This window comes from Delphinapterus leucas, chromosome X (genome assembly GCF_059928025.1).
Source record: "Delphinapterus leucas isolate spDelLeu-1000000601 "Yukka" chromosome X, BTC_Dleu_Yukka2, whole genome shotgun sequence".
In the NCBI taxonomy this organism is placed as follows: domain Eukaryota; kingdom Metazoa; phylum Chordata; class Mammalia; order Artiodactyla; family Monodontidae; genus Delphinapterus; species Delphinapterus leucas.
Genome location: NC_143150.1, coordinates 111,792,897 through 111,815,000, shown reverse-complemented (window position 1 = coordinate 111,815,000; position 22,104 = coordinate 111,792,897). Strand labels below are relative to the sequence as shown.

At 40.0% G+C, this 22,104-nt stretch overlaps 1 protein-coding gene across 4 annotated transcripts in view; it reads left to right on the top strand.

Annotated features, from left to right (window-relative positions):
- The window catches only part of POLA1 (DNA polymerase alpha 1, catalytic subunit), a 308,813-nt gene that overhangs the window by 239,242 nt on the left and 47,467 nt on the right, over positions 1-22,104 (top strand). For all 4 annotated transcript variants that reach the window (XM_089904662.1, XM_089904660.1, XM_022560503.3 and 1 more), the window contains one exon: positions 772-868. In XM_089904662.1, coding sequence (XP_089760788.1) covers positions 772-868 — 97 coding nt within the window. The remainder of the gene's footprint in view (positions 1-771; positions 869-22,104) is intronic.

Sequence of the window (22,104 nt, the reverse complement as noted above, 5' to 3'; positions counted from 1 at the left end):
TGTGAACGTGATTCGCCAAATAATTCTCACTTTGATTGTTGAATTGACTGCAGATGTTTTTCCCCACACAGGGTGAGATACAGTGGCTTAGGAGAGTACACAGTGACTCTGGATAAACTCGGGGATGCTATGATTTGTTGAATCAGAACTTGTCAAAGTCACTAAACATTGTTTTGACATGGGTGGGATGAAAAGCCTTGATTATTTCATTTCACATGGTATTTCTCAGAGGTCATATGTTGCCCACTTAAGGATGAGCATGGAGCAAGTGGTCAGGATGTTCCCAGGTCTGCGCTTCATTCACCATGTTGTATCTGTGGGCCAGTCCCTGTCGCCAGGAGTCATAAAATCGAGCTCATAGGATAGCAGTACATGTTAAATGGTTTTCAGAAATTGTTTAACTTCCTGTTAGCCTGGACAGGTCCCAGTTAGGAAGCACAGTACCACTTTTCCCAATTAACAGTGCAAATTGTCAGGGGTGCATAGGAATTTGCAATTTGACAAAATCAGTTTTTTGGCAGCAGGAGTAATCAGTCTGTAGCCTCGCAAGTAGTAATCTGTGATCGAAGTGGCAGGATTTATTTTGAATTACGAAAGGTGTGTATGCTATGTGAGGGGGACAAATCATTAGGATGATTCTGTCCTTATTCACCCCCCTTCATTAAAAAAAGGCTGCTTGATGTGGAAGTTGAAATTAGGGGATACACTTGTTGAGTAATCTCCAAAGCTACCCCCTCCCCAATATTCATTTATTTTTCTGTTATATTGCAGTATTCTGATAAGTCCCTGTACACCCAGCTGTGCTTTTACCGGTACATTTTTGATGCGGAGTGTGCACTGGAGAAACTTATTACCGATCATGAGAAAGGTACGTTAAAATACTGTAATTACCTTTGAGTTTAAAGTGGAAATTTGCATCAGAAAAGCCAGACCTCCTGTGTCAGGGTGTTCATGCAGTATCCTACCACTGTCTCAGAAGCAGGCCATGGGGGCCGTCGTGAGCACAGGCATACCCTGCGTGAGGGGCGGTGGCGTAGGAATGCCCGGCTTTGCCTCCACAGCCTGCCTCACATTGTTCTCTATTAAAGCTGGGCTTTGGGGGAGGAACGGTACAGAAAGAACTCTTTAAATACTATATTTTGAAAATGCTATTTTCTATAGAGTTTAGTAACTGTAATAAAGTAAGAATAGGCAACGCGATCACTGGACCTACAAAAACCAGATATTACCAGAAAAAAATAGACCTGGAGTATGTCTCTGCTGTTCACTAAAAGCCTAGGTTCATTTTGAGAGAGAGAGCTGGGGTGGAGTTCTTTTATTGACTCCATCATAAGAGAGCGTGTAGACACCTCAGCCCAAATGATCAGGCGCTGCCTTGTAAGCCTCACACAAGACTTGCAGGCACTGTGGGGCTTAATGGCCTGAGACAAGCTTTGTTACATAACTTAAACTATTTGAAAATGTCATGACAAGTGCATGGGGTTTTTTTCTCCTACATGAAGATCACATTGACAACTTTTCTGTTACCTGTAAAAAATAAAAAAGGTGAGTTTATACGTTTTTCTTATTAGTTACCTACAGAATGTTTACGTTGTTTGTCATTGCATATCAATTCGACATTTTGATGGTCGGTGTTAGGGCTGGAGACAACCTCAAGGGCATATAGAAACCTACAAATACTTCTGGATTTCCTCACGTAAGAATCCCCATGCCCTTGATTTGGTCTTAAACTCTTTTCAGTTCTAGTCATAATTGACTCCAGTTCTTCCATTTACAAAGATAGGCTAGAGTTTTTTTTTTTTTTAATGCCTTGACTTATTTGGTTTTTCTGTCCTTGGATATAAAATACTTTACAACTGATGGAGGAGTTGTTTCAAATATTAGTATCTTGTCTTTAGATGTTCAGCAAGAACTTGGGCTATCTCCACAGCATATTTTCAGTGAATTAGTAAAATTCATATAGAGAAAAAATTCCCTTAGTCCATGAGTAACTAGGTCTTTGAACTTTCATTCATGACTGGTGGCTAGCCCATGTTTATTTGCGGTATCAACAATAACTGTTTCTCTTTTACCCCCAAGGACCTTTCCTTAAAGGCATAAAGCATTTAGAGAATTAAGTAGTGACTCATGAGTACATTGTCTGTTTCTGTCGGGTTTGTTACCTCTTTCTGGTTATTAGAACTTGATCCCCCTTCTTTCTGAATCCAGATTGTTCCCTAGATGTTCTTAGATTCCTAGGGGACAGATTCCTCTTCCAGACATTTCCAAAATTCTTATCTGAAGGGCTGAATGATCAGCAGTTTTCAAAAAGTCCAGTGACTCGGAGACTTGTAGAAGTGATCTGGAAAGTCACTGGAGACTTACCCCAGCTTTGTAGAGAACATTGAGGAGTGTATGCTGTCATCCCGGAAGATAGGAGATAACAGAGTAGTCACTCGGAAGATTCTTGCTTGACAAAAGTGGAGAAGTGTTGATAGAATCTGTACACTCACGCTGTTTACTCTAGTTCTGTTTCACAAGTTTAAGAATCATGACACTTTTTTGTCATTTGATTCTAATAAATACACTATCTGGGAGTTCAGGGCCAAAACGGCATGGAGTGAATTACTGGCTCGTTCTTTTACATGTCAGAAGCCCAAAGAAAATAAAGCAAAAGAAGGGTACAAGATGGCTGTCTGACAGAAAGAACTTCATGAAATGTTTCAAGAGCCTTTTGTTTTATTTATTGAGTGTTAATTAGTGAAACTGTTCTTCCCTTGACCTTCTGCTTATTTATTATTCCTAAATTGCATTTTTGGAATGAGTGAATTAGCAGAAATTTACATGGTCTGGACGTTCTCACATCATTTGGTAATGCTAAGTGGTGTTAGGGTGTTAGTGGTGGGATATAAACCAAAACACTGGGTCATGCTTACCCGTAGTCCAAGAGCAGACGTTTTCTAACAAGGAATATTTGATACAGTCTTGCCTGCAAGTCACCTGTTGGCATATAATAGTGCAAGTCTATGGATCCTACACCCAGAAATTCTAGTTCGGAAGGTGTGGGGTAGAGTTTGGGAAGTTCAACTTTTTAGAAAGTCCCCACAGACAGTTCTGAACACACGATTTGGATAGTTTCTAAGTACGAGAGAATTGAACACAGGTTGTAATCCATAGGGGACAATTGGAGAACAAGAATATTCTTACAGTCCATAAGTGAACAGTTACAGGGGAAACTCCCATAAGTGTAAATTAATGTAACATATGTAAAATTCACTTCTCACTTTATAAGTTGGAGTGAAGTGCTCTCTTCTTTCTGATTTGCCATTCAAGGGAGATTTGCTGTTAAAATGAATTGAAAATCTGTGGGATCCAGAGGGCAAATATATTTATTCAATTTGGACCAAGGCCAGAACACCAATAGATGCTAACATCAAAAGTCCTGTGAAAAATGACAGTCGTTACACACAGTTATATTATTGAGAATGGAATCTAAGTCTCGTCTGCCAACAAGTGCCCTGAAACTGGCGCATAAAGTATTTACCATAGACTCTCCTTTACTGTTGATACCTAGCAACATTTCCTTCGCTAGGATAGTTTTACCATTTCCATTATAAAGCCCATATTTTAGAGGTTGTAACTGGATTGTGGTTTTAATCTGTGTTTGAAATTTGGCAATTTGACTTGGAAAAAACCCACAAATTATTGGAAAGAGGTTTATTTTTATGGTGAAAAGTAGCTCTTGTCAAAGCTTTTTCCTGTGCTTTGCTTTTCAAACAAAGGTTTACAGGCCATTAGTCCATGATGTGAATTAACCCCATTTGATAGTTTTCCCTTTCCTTTAAGATGGTAAGGGGCTCACTTTGGTGAAGTATCCACTTCATATTCACCATAGGTACATAACATTTTTAAAATCTTATTTCTGTGGGACTTTGGCAGAAAGTCCAAAGACTTCTGTGGGATTGTAACTGCTCCAGAATGTACATAGATGGCATAATAGATCCAAAAGAAGTTTTAGAGGAACGTAGTGGCAATATATGAAGTAAAAATCCATTTCCATGATGGCAGCACGTAAGGGTCCCATTTGGCTGCCTCATCCCAGGGGGGCTTGGCCTGAGTAGTGATAAGTGAACTGTTTGGGGGAGACATGAATCAATTCAAATCTTTGCCCAATTGTCTAAATTAAGTCTGCTTAAAAAAAGAGGAGGAAGAAGAGTCTCCGACTTTTCTCACCTGAGCCTTTTTTTATTTATTTGGCAACGATAAAAGCAGTGTGTATATATTTTCTATTATTTCTTGAGTGCCATCCCAGATGTCAGAAAAACAAAGATGGCCAATGCTCCCTGCCCTGGAGGAGCTTAGAGTCCTTTGCAGACCGAAAGATTCAGATACAGTTAAGTGTGATAAACCACTGATCTGGTCAAATTGTTTTGGAAACAAAGGAAGGGATCCACTAACTGCCTTTCTTAATAGACTTTATTTTTAGAGCAGCTGTAGGTTCACAGCAAAGTTGAACAGAAGGTACAGAGATTTCCCATGTACCCCCTGCCCCCACACATGCACAGCCTCCCTCATTATCAGCATCCCCCACCAGAGTGGGGCATTTGATGAACCTACACTGACACATCGTTATCACCCACAGTCCATGGTTTGCCATAGGGTTCACTATGAGACACTGTGTGAGTTTGGACAAATGTATGATGACATGTAAACACCATTACAGTATCATACACAGTAGTTTCACTGCCCTAAAAATCCTCTGTGCTACTCCTAATCACCCCTCCCTCCCCATAACTCCTGGCAACAGCTGAATTTGTTTGTTTGTTTGTTTGTTTGTTGCGGTCCACGGGCCTCTCACTGTTGTGGCCTCTCCCGTTGCGGAGCACAGGCTCCGGACGCACAGGCTCAGCGGCCATGGCTCACGGGCCCAGCCGCTGCGCGGCATGTGGGATCTTCCCGGACCGGAGCACGAACCCGTGTCCCCCGCATCGGCAGGCGGACTCTCAACCACTGCGCCACCAGGGAAGCCCTGTTTGTCTGTTTTTTTACTGTCTCCATAGTTTTGCCTTTTCCAAAATGTCATGTGATTGGAATCACATAGTATGTAGCTTTTTCAGATTGGCTTCTTTCACTTAGTAAGATGCATTTTAAGTTTCCTCTGTCTTTTCCTGACTTGGTAGCTCATTTCTTTTTAGCGCTAAATAATATTCCATTGTCTGGATGTACCACAGTTTATTTATCAGTTCACCTACTGAGGGACGTCTTAGTAGCTTCTAGATTTCAGCAGTTATGAATAAGCTGCTATAAACATCCATGAACAGGTTTTTGTGCAGACATGTTTTCAGCTCCTTTGGGTAAACACCAAGGAACGCAGTTGCTAGATCATTTGATGTTTATTTTTGTAAAAAACTGAAAAACTGACTTCCAAAGTGGCTGTGCCACGTTATTTTCCAGCCAGCAGTGAATGGCTGTTCCTGTAGCTCCACATCCTCCCCAGCGCTTGGTGGTGTTGGTGTCAGTGTTCCGGATTTTAGCCATTCTGATAGTTGTGTAGTGGCATCTCAATGTTGTTTTAACTGGCATTTCCCTGATGGCATGCGATGTGGAGCATCTTTTCATATGCTTATTTGCCATTTGTATATCTTCTTCGGTGAAGTGCCTTTGGCCCATTTTTTTGGTCGGGTTGTTTGTTTTCTTATTTAAGAGTTCTTTGTATATTTTGGATAACGGTCTTTTATCAGATGTGTCTTTGGCAGATATTTTACCCCAGTCTGTGGCTTGTCTTTTTATTCTTTTGAACACTAATTGCCTTTTCACTTTAGTGTTTGATCTTTCCGTATTCCTAAAAACAAAAGCAGAAAAACCACTTTTTTTCTGTTCCTGTTCTCTCTTACCAGATGCTTAGCTCCCCTTATTCTGCGCCAGCTATTTGTAGTAGGATGGTGTATTAGTCTGCTACGCCTGCCATAGCACATTACCACAGACTGGGTCGCTTCAACAACAGAATGTATTTCCTGATTGTTCTGGAGGCTAGAAGTCTGAGATCAAGGTATCAGAAGGGTTTCTTCTTCTGAGGCCTCTTTGGCTTGTAGATGGCCGTTTTCTCCCTGTCTTCAGATGGTCCTCCCTCTGTACCTTTCTGTGTCCCATTTCAACTTAATTACCCCTTTAAAGGCTCTATCTCCAAATATAGTCACAGTCTGAGGTACTGGGGGTTAGGACTTCAACCCCTCTTTGATATGACTTTGGGGGTGGGGGGTATACAGTTCAGCCCATAACACATGGTCGTCTTGGTGAATGTTCTATTAGTCCTGCCAGAATAGGAACACCAGGATTGAGGACTCTGTGTTGAAGAAAGGAATTGGAGCTATGGTATAAATGTTTGCAAAAGGATGGTGCTTTAACTGTGGACTTTTGAAAAGCATCTGTTAGGAAGCCCAGTTTCTCAGTGGAGTCCCTTTAGGCCCAGAAGGACTATACTTCAGGTCACCCCTACTTCTTTCAAAGGCCCATGGGCGGCCTGAGGGCCACAGCCTACTGGGCAGCCCCTGTCAGGGGCCGAGCTGCTCGCTCCTCTCAGCATGGTGAGATCTCCCAGCCACTTCCCCTCTCAAGCTTTGTTCTCACTGGCTTGTTTTACCAGTCTTTTCTTAAACTTTTCTTGTTACCATCGCTCTTCTTTTGTCTTTTCTTTATACCTGATGGTTAACGTCTGTGGGTATTTGTTGTTTCCGTTAGTGTCACCAAAACTAGGCTGACCCTATGTAAGGTACTTTATAGTTTCCTGTCATCCTTTCAGATGTCTCACACAGGTCCTCACAACAGCCCCATGAGGTAGCAGTGGATTGTGCCCCATTATATTGGTGAAGAAATTTAATGTAGTATAAGCTTCCTTCCTTTGCATTCCCATAGCACCCTGTGAAATGCCCTTCTTGTAGGACTGGTCCTGAATTGTTTTTTTGGGTTTTTTTAAAGATTTTACGAAATGTTCTTAATTTATTTATTTTTGCTGTGTTGGGTCTTCGTTTCTGTGCGAGGGCTTTCTCTAGTTGTGGCAACCGGGGGCCACTCTTCATCGCGGTGCGCAGGCCTCTCAGTGTCACGGCCTCTCTTGTTGAGAAGCACAAGCTCCAGGTGCGCAGGCTCAGTAGTTGTGGCTCACGGGCCTAGTTGCTCCGTGGCATGTGGGATCCTCCCAGGCCAGGGCTTGAACCCGTGTCCCCTGCATTAGCAGGCAGATTCTCAACCACTGCGCCACCAGGGAAGCCCCTGAATTGTTTTGACTTTCTCTTCCACTGAGTTCATGGAGGCAAAGGGTTGTACCTTGTTGATCTGTGCTTTGCCTGTGGGAGCCAGCTCAGTAAATATTTGTTGAATGAATTCTTAGTGCAAAATAAGGTCACACAAGCACTTTGAAAAACTGTGGAGGAGTGAGTCCTAGGAATTACTTCTGTCCATGAATGGCAGTGTGCTGGAAAGTTCTCCAATCTCCTGTATTGCTCGCATGACTCAGGTGTGCCATAAATTAATGTCAGGAAATTTCCTTGACATTTTCAGATTTAATATCTGTCATTTCAACTCTTTGCAAGTGATAACTGAAGATGAGTGACGTCGTAGCTCTCATTTTGCTGATGCCAAATTTGAATTGAATCAAAAGGATGTCAAGTCACTTAACTAGTGAGTGAGCCTGGGTGCCTGCCCCTCACCCACACTGCCAGAGTCCTGTTCTCTGCTTGCTATCAGCCAAATAGTTACACTCATGAAGTGGTAATGATTGTATTACCTTGTGGAAAATAGGGACCCCAAAGAGAGACAACAGCTAGTACTGAAAAGCTAAGGAATCTAAAAAACTCTTTTGGTGGTTTAGTGTTTTGTTTCTTGGGTTTTTGTTGTTGTTTGGTTTTGGGGTTTTTCTTTTTGTTTTTGGGGGGGGTTGCCAGAAAATAAGAGTTGTATGGGAAAAAATTATATGCTTTAGTGCATATGGGAATTTGGAGATTTCTGAGGGTTTAAGACAGCTCCCTTTTCAATGTTAAGGATTTCTACTATTCCTAAACTGCTAAAGCGAAAGCGAAAGAGTTATATCATTGCTAGAAGTACTGAAATACAAGTAGCAAAGAGCCGCTGGAGTCCTCTCTAAGCCAGTTGACATTCTTAGAATTTACTTTGTTAAAGCCTCAGGAGGCATTAAGAAGAAGGCTGTGTCAGACACCCTGTCTGATCCAATTCTTCTTCTGGGTTATTCCACTGAATTTTAGAAATGAACCTTTTCTCTGTTTTTAATAAATAATAACAGAGCATACACAAAACAATTCATACCTACCAAATACATATAAAAGTAAAGGTAGAATTTCACTTAAGTACCAATTTGGTCTTCTTAAAGTTATATCTTTTATAACTGTGAAAAACATTTTCGTTAAAGAAACTGATTTTGAAATGGGCAGTCCATTTTCCTTTTGTTTCATTTTCTTACGAATAAAAAATGATCTGAGGTTTTGGGTTTTTCTTTTTAACTTTCTTTAGTTTAAGTGAATTTTTATCGTGGGAGACTCTAACGTGGCAGTTCAGAACAATTCATGATTAGGAAGTGATTGTAGAAACACATAAAGAATTTTGATGATAGAAAAAGTGGTTCATATAATCCTGAGCTTTGGAGGAGTGTTGTTATTGTTAGACATTATGTAGTTTCAATCTTTAATGACTTAGAGAAATACTAACAATATAAGGTCAAAGTCCAAAACTAAGTAACCATTATGATTCTAATTTGTAGTTTATATGCAAGGTGGAAAAATTAGTAAGAAACACTAGAATTGTTTACAGCTGTTATCTGTGGGTGGATTATAGATAATTTTTATTTTCTTCTTTATATAATCTGGGCATGTACTGCTTTCATAACAAGAAACAAATTATAAGAACTGAAATTTTACAAAGAAATGTTTTGTTCAACTTGAAATAATGATTCCAGTAGTTTAGCAGTTGAGGAAAAAAATAACACACAGATGAACCCAGGTCAGCTTTTTTCTCCCTGCATTTTTTTCCAAATCAAACATAATGCCTTATTACTCAGAGAGTGATCAGTGTACCAGCAGTGTAGGCATCACCTGGGAACTTGTTAGGAACGCAAAATATCAGGTCCTCCCCAGACCTACTGCATCAGTATCTGCATTTTAACAGGATTCCCAGGTGATTCCTGGGCATATTAAAGTTTGAGAAGCACTGATTCAAGACACTCTCCTTAGTAACTAAAGCCTACTTCCATTCTATTCATCCATTGATTGGGGCCATCCTTTTGGCAAAACTTTAAAATGACAAATGGGCAGAACACAGAAGGCCTAGCCAGGTTTCAGGTGGAATTGGCATGACAGCCTAGTCTTCTGAAATATATTCTGTAATTAAGCTTAAAAATGTAGTAGCCTGAGAAGAGCTAGGAGAGGGGGGAAAAGCAGGAAAGCATGAGTTCCTCCACTTTGTTTCTTCGTAACTAGAAGGAACAACGGAGAAGTAAATTAAGATTTTCAGAATGGCTTTCAGCTTCTCAAGATGAGTGGCTTATAAAAGAGAAAACTGGAATGTAGCTCTATAGCCACTTCATACAAGGGTTACTCTGTATGTGTCCACCAGTCACCACATTCTGGGTCTCATTACAACATTGATTTAGTATGCTTGTAAAGATTTCAAGGCATCGAACTAGAATTTTTTTGAAATGAAAACAAGATTCTATTTCTTAATTTTGGAACTACAGAATTTACTTTGGCATTTACTTTTCCTTCTGTTGCTGACTTTTCTGTTGTATTTTTATGCTCAGTACAAGAATGACAAAGTTGGTATTTTCCTATGGCAGCCTGGAGCCCCTTCATACCGCTTTGCTTTTCTCTCTGATTACTGCTGATTTTGTTTCTGTTTTGTTGTTTAACTAAAGACAACTTTACAGTGTGACAGAAGAGAAACTACATTTTCCAGGGAATTGTCATCATAGTTGCTTTGCCCGTAGTGGAGGTGTCTTGTCTCTGTATATTTTCTGTTATCCTCTTTAGGATAGCGAAAGTTGTATATGACAAAGCTGCCATGTGTTTGGGCAACAAACTTCCAGATTCTAATAACGTGCCTTTTCTTTAAGCCCATTTCTGTAAATATGCGCTCAAGTTTTGCACTTTTGTGTAGAAATGGACTCACAAGCATGCTGTGATAACAGATGTGTTACAAGTTTTGTAAAATCCTTTCCTAGTATGTCTTTTCAATGAGCAGGTTCCTTGTCCCTTTTGTAGTGACAAGTACAGCAGCACAAGCAAGGGCATTATCTAGGTGATAATGCTGTGGTTGATGGTCTTCATTTGCAAAACATGTTGTCATTTTTTGAGTGTTTGAGAGCCGGGAAAACCTGATAAGATTTTTTTCATGTACTTTAAAAGATACATACTTCTATCACCAACGAGGGGAAAAATATTAAATAATTTTCAAGCAGTTACACCATAATGTGAGCTAATCACTTTATTTTGAAGAAAAGTATTTTTGAACAGTTGAGCTAGTGAATTTACTTTTAAAATGTATTGTGCTTACACAGTACATGGTTTTATTTCCATGATGTTTTTTACTACATAATTATACATCTTAATTACGTAATTACTATCATAATTATTATGTAATTGCATGTACTTCCACTAATTACAAAATCAGGAAGTGTAATTATCTAGTAAAAACTTTATGAAATTTCATGCACTAAAAATTACTTAAAAGGCTATCTATTCCAGTGGTCTACTGGAAGGCTTTCCGTGGTTAGTCTTAGCCCTGACTTTAGTTTAGAACTTGAACCCAAAGGCCAGGGGAAGAAGGACAGTCACAGACTAACACTAAACTGCGTATTGCAATAGAGGTAAGATGGCCTCTGTTCCTTACGAGTTAAAGCCAGGGTGCGTTTGAATTTCTCTGTGTTTATGGAATTGTGGTAAGGGTAATATCTTATGTTTGAGGTAGCATCACAAAAACTGTCAATGAAAAGGACAGTTCTTGGGAAAGAATGTTAATAGAATTGACAATCAAGCCATTAAGGTTACAAAACAGCCAGGCCCTCTATACTTCTGTAATGTGAATGGCTTATTTAGCTATCTCTGTCTTTAAAATAATAGTAATAGGAGGAGGAGGAGTAATATTATTATTATTATTATTTAAAATTCTGTTTCTTTAGTTTGAAGAGGGCTTTTCCCCACCAGTTTGTGTTTATATTTACCAAGATGGGAACAAACATATCAAAAGAGCATAATCCTTTTCTACTATTACTTGATGTCAAAAGGAGCTTTTGAGACATAAACATACACACACAAACATGTAACAATCAGGCCCTAAAGACAGAAGGTTTAATTCAATAAAGCTATGATGTCTACCATTCAAAACGACATACAAATTGCACAGTGAAACAATAGTCATGACAGCAAATTAGATATGACATCAAAATTACACTACAAAGAGAAATCCCAGAACCATTTTTGGTCTGTAGGAGTCTATTTTAGCCCAGGTTTAAAACCCAGTCTAGAGACTGCTTTGTTGCCTAAGTAGGGTAAAGTTGTAGAAAACTAATTAGAGGTTGGTTGAATTAATTGCAGATTAATTAGGAGGAAAAGGCTTATAATACTCATGGCCGAGAAGAGAGTAGATCCTGTAACTATCAAGATAGAATGTACTCTAAGTTTCAGGAATATTAAATTATCGATATTTGTATAACATCTATAATAATCTGTTATAACATGACCTAAATAAAGCACTTGGGTTAGATATAGTTACACGAAAATTTCTTCCCCTCAAAATTAGTGCTTTTCGCTAGAAGTGTATTGAATCAACCATGTAAAATATAACAGTTACTTCTTTAAAAAATGCAGCCGTAAACATTAAAAGGTCTGTAGCCTTAAAAGCATGTGACATTCCCTTTTTTTGTTGTTGTTGTTCTTAAATCTTTCTAAAGAAGCACGCTTTGTGGTTTTATCAGTTATTGACTTTGTGACTTTTTAATACCAGCTAAAATTTGTAGTAAATGTGACCTTAAACAAAAAAGTCAGTGAAAGAAATGAAAACACCAGCCCCGTTTGCTTCAAGCAAATTAGAGGGTTTATAGTCATCCAGAATTATTTCCTGCTCTCAGAGATATTTGGCATTTAAACAGGTTCGGTCTGCCTCTGGTTTTTTTTCTCTAGTAGTTTGGGATTATTTTTAAATTGCATATTCTTTTCCTCTTGGGAATCTTTGCTCATTTACTTAGGCCGGAATTTAATGTCTCCATCATTTCTTATTTGCCTTAACTTTGTCGTGATAATGTTTCTTTTCAGAAATGTTTATGCTCCTTTTATGTTTATAAGAGACAGCACTTGCTTCTCATGCATCTTCTTCATCTTGTTTTTGTTTGTTGTTGTTGTTTTTACCAATTGCATGTGCCACATCTGAATAGCCTCTGATGGTTAAAAGTGAAGTGTTTTTGCGTAGTCCTCACCCTTCCGACTACAGTGCAGATTTGATTTTTAACCTGACTGGGTTTTTTTGTTTGGTTTTAATTTGCTTTGCTTTCTTGCTTTTCATAGAAATTGGCATATGTTTTCATTATCCTCTGTAATTCTTTAAATTTTTCATAATTCTCTAAGGGCTTCAGCCGTAACTTTTGAAGTTTGTGTCCCTGTGATATCTCCAGTTACTCAGTAGCCCCAGGCCCAGATGTGGTGTTGATTTGCACGTGATTAGTCAGTGTCCATTTATTATTTTATGCTGCTGCACTGTCATGTCCGTATAATAAATACTACCTCTCATGCTTAGAGTAGTTCTTTTTATAGTTGTCATGAATTTATCCAGACCCATCAGTATTCTCTTACTTTGTGGCCAACGGGACAGTAACTAGACGGAATTAGTAGTCTGTCATGGAGTTCAGTTGAATTAACATTGATTGCATTCTCCCCATGTAAAGGCCCTGGGAAACCTGTTAGCCTTAGCACTGTCCCTTAGAGCTTAAGGCTTAAGTCAGCTGTGCTCACAAAAAGATAGGTTTGCAGATTAATTTTAGACGCTGATTTACTTTTCTTGTTTTAAGAAATTATTATAAAACCCGACTCACAAATAAGATCACCAAACCAGGTCTGTGTGTAAGTCTGGTTTTATCTGTTTCTCCTTGTTTCACACCCCGCGCCCCCAAAATTCATTCAATGAGTGTTTGCTGAGTCTCTGCCTTGTGTGATATGTAAAGGGCCCAAGTATAACCAAGACCTGGGTCCTGTTTTAGAGGTGATAATATTTCTGATCATTTTCTTATTCACGAATTCACCCTATAAGCACCTACTTTTTTTCTTTTTTTTTTTGCGGTACGTGGGCCTCTCACTGTTGTGGCCTCTCCCGCTGCGGAGCACAGGCTCTGGACGCGCAGGCTCAGCAGCCATGGCTCACGGGCCCAGCCGCTCCGCGGCATGTTGGATCCTCCCGGAGCGGGGCACGAACCCGCGTCCCCTGCATCGGCAGGCGGACTCCCAACCACTGCGCCACCAGGGAAGCCCCAGCACCTACTTTTTATAGGACTTTATATTTTATGGAGAACAGTCACATCTATTATCTTCTACATTTCCCATTAGATAAAATAGTTGACATTTTTTCAGATGAAAAAACAACCTGAAAGAGACGAAACGACCCTCCTGAGGTAGCAGAGCTGTGTGGTGTGAGAGCCCAGCCTTGTTTCCACGGTGTCACAGCTGCCCTGCTCTTAATCTAGTAGGGAGACTTCGACCTGAAGGCAAATAACTCTAACACAAGGGGATGGCATGAAGTGCTGTGGGATCTCTGCATTTAGCTCCGGGAAGGATTCCCAGTGGAGATGGAACCTGAATTGGGCCTTGAAGAAAAGATGAGATTTTAATCGGCACAGATGCTGGCGTGAAGTTTGAGACTAAGTTTTGTCTTTCCCACTATTCTTTAAATGCTCTATTGCTGATCTAGCTTTTATAAATCAAAGAACCTCATTTGACAAATGCATGGTGATTTTTAAAACACGTTTGAATTGGAGGTTCAGTAAAAAGCACTTATTAAGAGGGTAGTCTATGCGAAGCTTTAAACCCAAGACTGGAAGCTGGAAAGCTGTTCGCTCTTCACTCCACACTGTAACCAGTGGTGCTGCTTTGAAAGAAGTTGATTCCATCCTGCAAGATACATCTGTCAGAAGTGTATCAAAGTGTTTTCCTATCTTAAATAATTTAACTCAGATATAATAATGTAAGTATTTTGACATGAAAACGTTACATACTGTGATATATCCACTTATCTTAAAACAGACATCTTTAACTTTAAAAGAAAGAAGTATGGTAAGACAAAACAAAACAGAAATAGGAATTAAAAGAGATGAATGACAGATGGAATTAGTTTTATTTAGAAGATAAAAATAAAATCCTATTAGCATTATGACCAGAGAATGTAAAAATGTTTTACTTGAAGCATGATTAATTTTTTAAACTATCATCATGATGGAAGTTTAGACATACGTAGGACCTGTTTATGGAGTAAACGTTTACTGCTAAAATTATCCCTATGTTTTATTGGTATATTATGTATTGTCTTGCCCCCAAAAAAGTAGATGCTAAAAGTCAGTGAAATTCAAGATAAAAGGGAGGGTCTAAATCGAGCCTGTCTTGAGGAAATTATCCAACAGAGCACACATTGGTCTCTCTTAGTAAAGGCTTTATCACTTTTAACAAATGTGCCACGGGAAATTTATTAGTATGCTACAAAGAAATTTTCAAAATAATTAAGGCTAAACTACACTTGTCAAAATAAATGAATGAAATACGATTTTGAATCATCTTTCTTCACTTATTGCTCATTTGCATAATTCAGTAACTTACACAGGAGTCTTTCAGTTATTGGTGTGAATTAGCAAGGTTCTGCTATTCCTTGTTGTACGAGCGGGAATTATGCTACCGTGTAATTAGCTATTCCAGGCATGGACTAACGGGAAATACCAAAGGGCACAGCAAAATCTAAAGAGACAAGGCAGGGAATCTGAAGACAAGAGACAATCAAAGACACCCAACAAACTCAAGCTGGTAGACCACAGGGAATTTTGAATGAAGCCTCTTAATTTATTTTGAGAATAAGGAATCAGTAGTATGAGAGAAATCTCAACAAGATTAGCTGACTAAGCCTACTTAAAAAAAAATCTCTATAGTGCATGGTGTGCCAGGTTAACCACTCCTGTTTGTTAGTCTGTATACAGCTCAACAAATAGCCGGCAAAGCCTTTCATGGGTATATAGTGGCTTTCCATTGAGGTTTTCACTCTTTGAAGGAGGTCGTTTATACCAATGAGATCTGTAGATGCAAATTGCTTTTGCTATATGTGAGGGGTCATTCCTTTCACAGCAGACGTGCTCATCTCTTTTATAGAGGTTTTGTTATTTTTCTACTGCTCCCAAAGGAATGATGGGAATCATGCCCCCCCCCCAACCCCCCATCTAACTTAGCATCCAAATCTTTTCCTTCCAGCTCTGTGAAACTTTTGTGTGCTGATCTTTGGGAACAAAACAAGCTGTTGGCAGCAGCCCTTAGCGCTGAATCAGGAAACTTTTTTCCTTCTTTCAACCTGAAATATCATTTTTAGATTTGCCTCTCTTTTTCACCTAATTCTTTTTTTTTTTAATAAATTTATTTATTTTATTTATTTATTTTTGGCTGCATTGGGTCTTCGTTGCTGTGCGCGGGCTTTCTCTAGTTGCGGCGAGCGGGGGCTACTCTTCGTTGCGGTGTGTGAGCTTCTCACTGCGGTGGCTTCTCTTGTTGCGGAGCACGGGCTCTAGGCACGCGGGCTTCAGTAGTTGTGGCTTACGGGCTTTAGAGCACAGGCTCAGTAGATGTGGTGCACAGGCTTAGTTGCTCCGTGGCATGTGGGATCTTCCCTGACCAGGGCTCAAACCCGTGTCCCCTGCATTGGCAGGTGTATTCCTAACCACTGTGCCACCAGGGAAGCCCTCGCCTAATTCTAAGAGAATTTCTTGCTCATTGCAGCAGTGTGTCACTGTAACATGCTAGGGCATGTGGGAAATTCTTGGAAGCAATGTCGTGAAAATGTCATTTTTAGTTTGGCTCCCAGATGATGTAAGCTCATTGGAACTAGAGGAGCAGAGAAGTGAAGGGATCTGTTTTAAGGGTTAACTATGGAAACCTAACTTCTGATCCCATTACTGAAGTGGAGGGAAAGATAACATTTTTTTTTTCCTAAGCTTTTAAGAATCATACAAACAATCATAGGTTTTAGTCTATAATGTTCAGGAGTCTTAGGGAGAAGGGTTTCAGGCATACTGTGGGAGCACTCTGTAAATATTTGTTGTTTCTTCCTCCCTCCCTCCCTTCCTTCCTTCCTTCCTTCCACTAGCATTTTTTGAGCACCAAGGGCGCTGACCTAGGCTCCTGAAAGGCAGTGTAAGGTAATGATTAAAAGCCTGCTCTCTCGAGCCGGAATGGCCAGTTCAAGTTTTGGCTTTCCACCTCTTGCTAGATAAGTAACTTTGGGGCATGTGACTTACCCCGTGCACCTTCCCTGTACAGCTGGGAGGAATATAGGGCCTGCCTCGTAGGGTTCAAATTAAATGGGATAATACGGAAGCAGGGCGATATGTAAAATGCCTAGAATAGTGCCAGGCACGTAGTAAACATGCAGTAAATGTCAGTTGGTTTTATTATTTCGGAGAATAACACTTTATCCAAACCACTGTGATAGTCCTTAGTATTACTGTTACTCTATCTGAGTTGGTTTCTGTAGCCTCTCATTGACCATGTTTTCTGTTTATATTTGTATTCCCAGCATCTGGTACAACACTGCAACTGGATGGTTGCAGTATGAAAAAGCATGGTTCCTACTCTCAAGGAGCTTAAAATCAATCGTGATGACTGTCATTTAATTCTGTCAGTACTAATAGGAGAGGTTGAAACAAATAATCCACAAATCATTTTCATGTTGTTTACATATGTCCCTTATCGGTAATAAGCGTTGCCTGTTTCCTAGGGAGGGTAAAAAATAGTTGTACTTGTGTGCAGAAATTTGGCCAAACCCAAGTTCCCTAATCACATACTTTAGCACATTACTTCTTAACAACCGGGGTGTATCTTTTACACTTTTTAAGATGACAGGTGCCCAGATGCCACCGCCAGGTATCTGGTTCAGTAGGTCTGGGGTGGGGTCCCAGTGACTGTGTATTTTAAGAAGCTCCACAGTGACTCTGATGCACATAGTATTGAGAATCTCAGAGTTAGTAAAACTCTTCAAACTTTAATATTGCTTCATGTCAAATATGTATTAAGTATGACTTTGATATAGAAAGGGAGATTGGTTGGTATCTAGATAACAATTTAAGTAGACAGTAGAACGGAAAATGAAGTCAAACACATGAATTATTTCTTTGATAAGGGAATCATTTATGGTGCTATATGAGCTAATATAGCATTCAAGAATAAAGCGAAAGAGAAAAAATGGGCTAGGGAAAAGTAAGCTGGAAGAAACTGGGTTTTGGTAACGAGAGAAGATGAAATAAATGCATTTCAGCAAGATTGGCAATAAGAACACTTGTTATTTTCAACATTAACATCATGAAAGTAGGGAAGGGCCACCGTGGAGGGTGGGGAATCCCCAAAGAGACTAGCTGGGTGACTGGGAGGTATCGAGGTAGCAGCTATCCCAACCCTGGCATTTAAGCGTCTACATAGTTGGGATTTCTGGGACCTTTCCCACCTCCTGTGGTCTTCTCCTTACCTCTGGGCCCAGCTGGCAGGGTCTGGGGTGGGGCCCCAGTGGCTGTGTATTTTAAAAAGCTCCTCTGTCCTAGTAGATCAGCCCTTTGCAGTTTCACATTGCTGCCTGTCACCCAAAGGAGGTGGGACCAGGTGGTAGTCCTGGAGGCATTGGAAGGACATGTCTGGGCACCACAGTCATAGTTGGGCTTACCTTGGGTCTCCAGGCAGGACAAATAGCTTGGTTAGCCCCATTTCCCAGCATTGGGGTCTTGGAGCTAGAAAAGAGTCTCCGATCAGCCTTATCTCAGGCTTTTGGTTTCAGATTACCCCCCTTTTGCCTAAAAGGATTGAGACAGCACTTCCGGGGCACCTGCAGATTAGACCCCTCCCTGGGCGGGCCTTGACTCCACCATGGCTACCTCAGCCCTGCTCATGAGTTTCCCCTGCCTGCCTCGCCCATCCCAATCCCATCTCTCCCTTGTGGTATTCTGTTTATCCTTTAAGGCCTCCCAGCTAAAAATGATCTCTTTGTCCTCCAAACTCTGTGCAGCTCTTAAGCACTGCCCCTCATGCATTATAACTTTGTGAGGATGGGGACCATTCTTGAGATGTTATTGTGTGTCTGGTGGCAACTTACACCTGATAGGCACCTAAGAAATAGTATGTGAAATTGTTTTCTACAATACTTTAGCGTGGAAGCATAATACTTTGTTTCTTATAGAATACATTAATGTTTATAGCATACTTTTCTGACTCCCTCCTCTCTTCTCTCTTTGCCATCGTACCCTCCAACTGTATGATAAAACTTTTTCCATCCATGTATATCTATACATTCATCAGACGTTTAGCCCATGCCCTCTCCTCACTCCACATGAACTTGATTTCCCACCCAGATCTACCTACTTTCTGATAATTCCTAATAGAGTTGGGCTGTGATTCCATGCACCGCAGGAGATGGCATAAATTCCAGGCTAGAAATTTCTTGTTCGAACCTTTAGGTTATATAAATCAAATGGACGCCCTACTCTATTAGTAGAATGAATCAAAAAGTCCACAGATGGACTTCACATGAGGACCATCTCTGCCCGGACCCACTCCTTGCCCTCCAGAACCTGTATACAGATCATAGCAGCTGGCCATTTTGCATGTGGGTTTTTCTAGAGTGGTTCACAGCTCTAACTCTTTAATGACCTTGCCATCTTTGAATTTCTCTGAGCACTCAAAATTTCTTATTTGGTTTTACCAGTTTTTATGATATCTCGGTATGCCTGGAGGCCATCTCTGGACAGCTGCCTGAAGGTGGGGAGATGGGGGTGGCTGAGAGGCTTGTAGTCTGCTCTGTTCTTGTCTCCCTGCGGGACCCTCGCTGGAGCGGCAGGCAGGCACACATCTTAATGGCACTGTTGGTCTGTAAACACTACTGTTATTAATAGGCTGGGGCAGGAGGGGGGATGTAGTAAGCCCACATGAAATGTGGAGATAACCTATGTCTTGGGTGTAACCTGCAGGACACACTATAACAGAGTAATCTTTGCACAGTATAATTACAAGAGAATGAACAAGTTAGAAAATCTATTCCTGGTTTGCAACTGACTCACTTTGTGGCATGGGCAAACCATTATTACTCTTTGATTTAGTTGTCTTATTTGTTCAAAGAAGGAAAAATAACGTGTGTTTAAGAAGAGTAATTCCCCTGGAAGGAGGTCTGTAAGTGCAAAGTACTTGTTTTTTTTATTATTATTATTAGTGTTCTGGTATGATTTAGTTTTATGCCGTGTAGTCCACAGATGTTTCAGTGGTTCTCATTGATGAGTTACAAAATACCTCTATATCATTCTTTTGCATCACACTGATAACAGTTTAGCACATCTTTGTTTTAACCCCAAAGTATATATCCAAAATAGATCTCATTAATAAAATACAATTACCAAATTAAATATATCTATACTACTTTCTATTTTTTTTTTAACCTCCTTAAAAACATGGTTACTGGGGCTTCCCTGGTGGCACAGTGGTTGAGAGTCCACCTGCCGATGCAGGGGACACGGGTTCGTGCCCCGGTCCGGGAAGGTCCCACGTGCCGCGGAGCGGCTGGGCACGTGAGCCATGACCGCTGAGCCTGCGCGTCTGGAGCCTGTGCTCCACAACGGGAGAGGCCACAACAGTGAGGGGCCCGCGTACCGCAAAAAAAAAAAAAAAAAAACCACGGTTACCAACAACTACTAAGTAAGACCTTTAATTACTGCCAATCTTCTCTTGAAAGTAACGATGCTTATCTTGAGTACTTCGAACTGTAAGTGGTATTCAGTACACAGTGGGGTTGTAATGCGATTATGAAGTGTACCAAGTTAGTGATAAATAAGCATGATAAACCATATATTTGTATTAGAAACAATATTTGAATTATCAACTGAATAAAAAGGCTGCAACTGCTGGTTCCTTGGGGTGGGTATATGATAACAATAAAATACAGTTAAGTACACTTAGAATAAAAAATTGTGTATGCTTCCATATACAGTACAGAAAGAAACCTTTTTAAATTTAATGGGCTTTTGAGTGTGCAGTATTTAAATTACTGGGAGAATTAAAAGATTTGCTTTTCTTTCTGGCAGTAAGCTTTCCGAATTAGGAATTTTTTTTAATATCTCGACTCATTCATCAGTAGAGACCTATGGCTTTTATATAAAGCATTATAGTTCTTTCCCAGATTTCCAGTAATTTTCCAGTGGAGTAGCAGTATAAAAAGAAAAATATTTTCTTTAATTACAGTAAAATGTGTAATTTTCTGTATCAGTTTCTTTTTTTCTTCTTTTTTGGGAATTTGGTTCAAGAGGACATAAATTCTTTATTTTCTAAATTTGGGTCACTTATTATCTTAAAGCATTTAAAGCCCACGTGTGTTTTTTAAGTGTTATATTTTAGTAACCTAGAAATAACTTTAATACTGGGGAGTGGTAATCTGTGTAAAATAACACTGTGAATTTCATTTCTGTTTCACCATGAGGTACAGTGAGGAATAAATTGTGTGCATTTGTTTGTAAGAGTGTCCTGAGGCATGGCACCATGAATGGAGAAGGAAGTGTAGCTGCCATGTGAAACCAGAGGTCACAGAGTAGCAGCTGTGGGCCGCATATGACCTCTAAGTATGTTTAAATTTGCCTGAAGAATATTCACCATTTTTAATTAGTTGCTAATATTTTTTTTAAACTGGAGATTTAATATAAAAAGCCAAATTTCTGGGTTTCTTTCAAAAATCAGTGTCTGGCTACACTAGGGCAGCTTTCCTGAATGGCAACAATTGGCTGGAGCCACGTAGCAGCTAAAGCAGTTGACGCAGAGCTTGAGTTCTCCAGTTTGCCAGCCACTGCCCTACTTCAGCCCCCTTCGTTCGTTTCTCTTACTCATGTGGCACTTTAGGCATTTGTTTGCTAAAAATATCTGGAAGTGTGCTTTCTTCTATTTTTTTTTAACCAAAAAAAAAAAAAAAAAAAAAAGAGGAGGAGGAAGGGAAGGGGCCGTAGCCATAAAAGTTGGGATTTAAACAGTAAAAAATATCCAACTCACATTAAAAACACACAAAAAAGATGAAAGTCACCTTCATAAAGTACAAATCACATAAAAATATACAACTTCCTAGTAGCTAACCTTTTTTATGGCAACTCTGATCCTCGCAGCGTCCCAGGGAGTTAAGATAACAATTACATACTGCTCAGTCCACCAAGGAGAAAACCAAGTATTAGTGAAGCTCATTAATTTGTCCGGGTTTACAGGTGCTAAGTCGAGCAGCTGAGATATGACCCAGCTTCAGATGGTAGTCTGGAGTAGCGCTGGCCAGTAGAATTTTTTGCAGTGACAGAAATGTTCTGTATCTGTGCTGTCCGCTGCAGTAACCTCTAGCCACATGTGGCTGTTGAAAACTTGAATGTGGCTAGTGTGACCGAGGAACTGAATTTTTAATTATTTAAATTGAAATAGTCACGTGTGGTTAGTGACTGCCTTGTTGGGCAGTGCAGGAATCTAGAGCTCTTTCTTTTTTCCTTCACCACATGGTCTCTGTATTGAACAGTCTTACACTGTTTAATAAAATTCATCAAAAGGTTTCTGTAAGGTTTTCTCAAGTTACTTACCCAGTGGCAAGTATCCATTCTGCCAGGAGTTTAAGGTACGTTGAATATTTTCTGTATCTGCATAGATTTCTCTGCATGAAGGCTTCATCATACACAGTAGTGTTCTTTGTAACAGAGTTGGAGGTCCTAGTGGTAAGGTTCTTACATATAGAATCTCCCAAGATTCCTAGCCCAGATAAAGAACATAATTGGAGGTATGTTTTAACATCGGAAATGTGTAGATGACCAGGACAGTCTACTTCCCTAGGCTTTTTTATGATCAA